This window comes from Myotis lucifugus, unplaced genomic scaffold, assembly GCF_000147115.1.
Source record: "Myotis lucifugus unplaced genomic scaffold, Myoluc2.0 scaffold_45, whole genome shotgun sequence".
Taxonomy (NCBI): domain Eukaryota; kingdom Metazoa; phylum Chordata; class Mammalia; order Chiroptera; family Vespertilionidae; genus Myotis; species Myotis lucifugus.
This window is the reverse complement of record NW_005871093.1, coordinates 1,587,440-1,593,379: the sequence shown is the minus strand read 5'-3', so window position 1 is coordinate 1,593,379 and position 5,940 is coordinate 1,587,440. Positions and strand designations below refer to the sequence as shown.

At 50.7% G+C, this 5,940-nt stretch overlaps 1 protein-coding gene across 1 annotated transcript in view; it reads right to left on the bottom strand.

Annotated features, from left to right (window-relative positions):
- Nucleotides 1-615: 615 nt before the first annotated feature.
- The window catches only part of CALN1 (calneuron 1), a 322,912-nt gene continuing 317,587 nt past the window's right edge, over nucleotides 616-5,940 (bottom strand). The window contains exon 6 of the mRNA XM_006088222.3: nucleotides 616-1,839. Within this exon, the coding sequence (XP_006088284.1) occupies nucleotides 1,712-1,839 (128 nt within the window). The 3' untranslated portion in view covers nucleotides 616-1,711. The remainder of the gene's footprint in view (nucleotides 1,840-5,940) is intronic.

Genomic DNA, 5,940 nt, shown 5'->3' with positions numbered 1-5,940 from the left:
TATTCTCGGTCTCCCACAGTGGGGGAGTTCCTACAGCTGCCCCCAGGCTGTTGCCTGAAGCGCTGACAGAGGTGCATTGGAAGAAGACCCTAAGCTGAGACTGTGGATGCTCCAAGTCCAAGAAGGCAGTAAGGAGAAAGCGGAGGGGGAGGGGGGGAGAGGGGGAGCTCGAGGAGAGGTTCAGGAACACACACCCCACCAAAAAGCCTGCCTGGCTGCAGTGAGAGAGGAAAGGTCTGGAACCTCAAAGCTTTCGGATGCAAGAGGAGCAAGACGATTCCATCATAGAAATAAAGACCTGAGCTTGGAAAAGTACAAAGGGAAATGTTCCATTGAAAGGGTATTGGCTAACCAGACTATGCAAGCTTGAATCAATAGTGGTGGCTGATATGACACGTAGGAAAAGTCAGGAAATCACAGACTTGAAATGGTGTTGAAAACAGACCACTGCAGTCCGTTTCCTTCCCCGACAGAAGTATTCCGCAGGCAGGATAAGTGACCTGTCCTGTTGGCTAAGCTTATTAACATCTCTTTGTTTTGTTTTATTTTTTCTCTCATGGAAACGAGTCAGTTGCAGGATCTGAATGCCCGACGATGTTATGGAAAATACAGTAGTTTGATCTTTCCACTCTGGATTGTATTCCTCTTTTTATCTGGGGAAGACTAACTTAGCAAGCCAACTGTAAGGTGAGAAAAAGGTAAGATGCGTGAGGACCTTAACTTACAGAGGTCTTCTGGCAGGGAGACGTGTGCGGGCTCCATTGTTGCGGACGACTGGGGCGTGGGCTGCAACACCTCCTCGCCACCAGTCTCAGTCCCCGTCCCCCAAACGACCTCTCCCACCCAAAAGAGGCAGGGATGCGTGTCAGAGGATAAGCTTATATGAGGAGTAAGTGATTAGGGAAGAATGATGCCACACATGAAGAAGCCAAATAGATACATCTATCTACGTGTCTATGTGATTATAGAGATGCCCACAAGTATGCTTCTTTGTTCTTTAATGGCAGCACAAGCAGCACAGCTGGGAGGAAGGCTCTCTGCAGATTCCAAAATGCTGGTGCGTGATGGGCTCTAGGAACTGAAAGCCAAGTGCAGATGGAAACCGAGAACTCCCCAGCTCTGCCAGCTAGAGTCCTGTAGAAAGGCTGTAAGAACGGAAGCATGGGAGCAGCTGCAGGTCCTGCACCCCTCATGCCTTGTGGGGGTGAGGGGGGCTCCACTAGGTGGAGGAGGAAATCCAGGGACAGGTGGAGAGCCCCCTCTTCTGCGGCAACCCTGAAGTCACCCCTTGGGTTGCCCTGGGGGGTCTCCAGTTGGCCCCTGGGTTGAAAGGACGGGGCGGGGAGGTGACTGCGTGTTCACGCCTCTCCCTTGCTCTCTTACCACTGGCCCGCATGGCCATTGGAGTTCCGAGATGAAAATGAAGTTCCTGTGCGGAGTTTCTGCAGGTGGTTGAAGCGATCACTCGGAACTCCTGGCTATTTATTGCATTAGGAAACAAAACCATTAAAGCATTGAAGACAGCCCTTTTGTGTCCCTGCCAAGGAGATGAAGTGGACTTGCAACAGAGGTTGCACTGCAACCTTGGGTTCTTCGCCGAACTGTGCCACGTCTGCATCGTCCAGATCTGCTTTTGTGGAGGAAGAGTCGGCCCGCAGGGCGTGCGCATGCGCAGTGAGCGGGGACCGCAGCGGCTGGTGGCGGGCGGCGGCTACTCCATGCCGCTCCGCAGGATCTGGTTGGCGGCGATCAGCATGACGCTGATGATGAAGGCCATGGCGAAGGCGCAGATGAGGCTCTTCCGCACGCAGGTCTGCCTGTTCTGTTTCTGGGAGTGCACTGGGGGTGGGGGAGAGGAAGGAGGGGAGGGGGAGAGAGGAGAGAAACGACACAGTGAGCGGAGGCAGGCTGCACCTCTTCCTCAACAAGCCCGAGTCCAGTCCACAGGATGCAGACTGGTCAGGTCAAGTCCACAAGCATTTCTGGGCCCACTCCGAACATCTGAACATCGCGTCTTCTGGCAAATGGTATAAAACGGTGAGACTTCTATAACAAAGACCGTGACAAATGTGATGTTCAGAGAGTCCGGTCTAGATTTCCAGATGTAAGAGTTCCCGTGACTTTCTGAGGGAGGAAACAGGAACATTTCAGAGTGAGTCTCACAAAGGGCATCGTCCTGGCCCTGCGGTGGCCGTGTCTGCGGAATGCCTGGCTGCCACACACGGGGCGGCTGATCACAGAGAGAATGAGGGCCCTCATAGCCCTGCTGGGCAGGAAGCAACTCACCTTTCCCAGAATTGTCCTTGGGTGGCTGCTGTCTACATGACTCTAAGCGACTCTGGCATTATTTCATGTGCCCACCAGTGATTCTAGAGAGGGTCCCTGGGCAAGCAGCGTCTGCATCACACGGGGCTTATTAAAAATGCAGATTTTTAGCCCAGCTAGTGTCAGGTGTTGCTCAATGGTTGAGCGTTGATCTATGAACCAGGAGGTCACAGTTCAATTCCCAGTCAGGGCACATGCCCAGGTTGTAGGCCCATGCCCAGTAGGGGATGTGCAGGAGGCAGCCAATCAATGATTCTCTCTCATCATTGATGTTTCTCTCTCTCTCTCTCCCTTCCTCTCTGAAGTCAATACAAATATATTTTTAAAAATATAGCTTTTCAGGAGGGGCCTCACCCCAGATCTATTGAGTCAGTGACTGAGGGTTAACGGGGTGATCCTGGTGCATGCTGATGTCTGAGAAGTGGGGGCCACAGGCATCTAGATAAGACCAGTGTGAAGATCCTGTGGCCCCAGGGGTCTGACCTTGGGTCCTGGGATTGTGTACTCTTCTTTTGTTGGGCCAGGTCTTGCACCACCATTTTTCTAAGGCCCAGGAGACACCATTAGTGGCTCTCAACCACGAGGCATTAATTAGTGCAGTGGTTCTCAACCTTCCTAATGCTGTGACCCTTAATATAGTTCCTCATGTTGTGGTGACCCCCAATTTCATTGTTACAAATTGAACATAGTGATTAATCACAAAAATAATATGTAATTATATATGTGTTTTCCGATGGTCTTAGGTGACCCCTGTGAAAGGGTCGTTCGACCCCCAAAGGGGTCGCGACCCACAGGTTGAGAACCGCTGATGTATGTGGTTATTAATATGGACCAGGAATTGGGAAATGGAAGTAACAAGAAAGAAGTTTTGATAATTGTGCTGAGAAAGAACAAGTCTCTTTTCCAGGCATCACTTCCCAGGCCAGCTTGCTTTCTTTTTCCTTCTTTTTGTCCTCCCCTCCTCCCCTCCTGTCCCATCCTGCATTGATCTTGCATAGTTTACCGCTTAGTTTATGGAAGAAACCTGTGCCCCGGAGGCAGCCAGGAGGCTCCTTGCACCAGAGCTTCTCACTGGACCTGCAGCATTAGCACCAGGTGGGAGTTTGATATAAACGCGGATTCTCAGGCCCCACTGCAAAATTACTGAATCAAAATCTCTGGGGGTGGAGGCCAGGCCAGGTGATTAGGGAATTACTGGGCTCCACCCCCAGAGTTCTGATTCAGTATGTGTGGGTACAGCCAAAGAATCTGAGTTTGAGTTGCTGGGGACAGGAGGGGTGTGTGTTAGGGACACTGGGGTGGGGGGTATTGGGGAAGATGGTTCTTCATATCAGATGTTAAGAAACCCAGTGCCGGCACAGAACACTTTCAGGTACCTTCCATTTGAAAAAGGGGCCCTTCTGCTAGACACGCCTTTAAAGAGCCTTAAAAAATGTTCCATTCCAAGTACCTCTCCCCCTTGACATCCAGGGGCTCCTCGGGTCCCTGGAAATATCAGGGAAGCAGCAGGAGTCCGGTGATGTGTCCAAAGGCAAACAGAGCTTTCCCTGAGAGAAGGGGTCTCAGGGGCTTGTCAAGGGGCCTCTAAAAATTCCATCCATCGGGGAGTTTCTGCCGCACCCACACCTCACAGAGACCAGTGCCCAGGCGCAACTCTCGGCTCCCTCCCCAGTGCAGGTTGGTCACTGCTGCCATCATCTCTTGTTACTTCTAATTCCTGTTAACTTTTATCTCGTTATCTTGTTACCTTTAATTCTTCTGGACCCACTAGGCTTCTGCCTCCCTTGGGTGATTGAAAGTCTTTTTGATTCAGTTCTTTACTTGCTGATCGTGTCTGGGTTTTAGAATCTATAGGTTGTTAGCAGAAGGGAGAACATTCTCTTGCGCAGAAATGTGCCTCCGCCCCAGGATGGGCACATGTGAAGATGCCAGCCCTCAGGAAGGGGAAGGGAGGTGGCGCTTGAGAAGGAAAGGACTGGAGCAGAAATAAAATGCGATGTGGAAGTAGTGTATCTAACACGTTCTGAGGACTGGCTAATTTATTCTGAGCAGCTCCTCGGCATAAAACGCGTCTGCAGGCAGCCGGCTGCCTTGCCGTCCTGAGGGCTGGCGAGGGCTCGAGGAAAAGGACGGCTGTGTGACTGGGCTGAGGAGAACGTGTCTGCCGAAGCCCTTCTTTGGGAAGGTCACTCAGAAGACAAGGTTGCAGGATTATCTCCCAGGACAGAGGCTGCACTTTGACCTAAAAATCCCTAAGTAGGAGGAGGAGAGAGATGAGGAAGGAGGCGAGGCCAAGAGTTTGTACGTGAGGCCCAGCAAATCTGAACCCAGACCAGGGTCCTGCAAGCGGAATGGAGCTTCCAGCTCATTCCCCGGGAGCTCTGAAACAGATCACTTGCCCATCATTCAGACTTTGCCTTGATGAGGGTCCTTTTATGCCCAATTCTGCCTTCACCATCAGTTTTACGGCAGAGTGAAAAAATGAGGACTTTAGAGCCAGACCAAACGTGATTATCTTACATCCTGGCTGTGTGACTTTGGGCGAGCTAATTTCCTGGGCCTCAATGTCCTCATCTTTAAAAAGGGGGTAATGGGACCTACCTTGTTGTGAGGATTAAGGATATACGAAGGTATTGCAATGTTGTTTGTGCCCAAAGGATGTGAATTCCCTTTTGCAATAAAAAACGACAACTCCCTTTTCTGTATTGAGCACCCCCTCCCTCGTGAGCCAGCTATGCGTTACGTTATTGCAGAATTGCCGCGTGGCAGTCCTTCGTGAGCTGGGTGTGGGGGTCCTCATTTAATAGGCGAAGGGCCTGAAGCACCAAGAAGTGGAGTCCAAGGTCATTTGGCAAAGATGGAGGTAGGATTTGAGCCCAAGTATAATTTAAGATCCAGGTTCAACATTTCGGCACATACTCTCTCTTCTGAATCCTTTGCTTGGCAGGACAGAGTTCAGTAATAGAAAGATTAAAAGAAAATGCACTTTCAACACTTGGTGTGATTGGCAGAGTATAACCCGGCACTAATTGATGTGTTTGTTGGTAATAATTTGAGGCCTGTCTTTGGCTATCACACATTTGCATCACACCCTATTTGGGAATATTTATTTATTCTCACAGTCTTGGCTTTGTTTCCCCAACAAGACTACAGGTCAGCCTAGGTGGCACTGTGAGTTGAAGTCTGGTTTCTCTTGCTAACTGCCACTTAGGAGCAGCCCTGGGCTTCCTGAACCCTCGTTTCTCTCCCTGTGAAGGAGCTAATGATCACTGTCCTTCTGATCTCAAGAATTCTTTCAAAGATCAATGAGCTAATAAAAAAAGTGAAAGCTGTGTGCAACCCTGAATTACAAGAGAAATGCAAGGTTTCCTTCTCGGATCCCTGGAGGGCAGGAGGGAAGGCCTGATTTCCCCCTCTGTTCCTGCAGCCTCCAGAACAGCACTGAGGATCCAGCAGGGGACCCCAAACCTCTGCATCCGCCCCTTCCCTCATTAATTCATCCTCACCTTCCCAAAGCAGTGCTTCTCATGTACCCATGCGCACCCCTGCAGCCTTCACAGAGGCCCCCGTGCTGGGAGAAGCATGTTCCCTTCATCAGCTCTAGCTCAGTGGGTA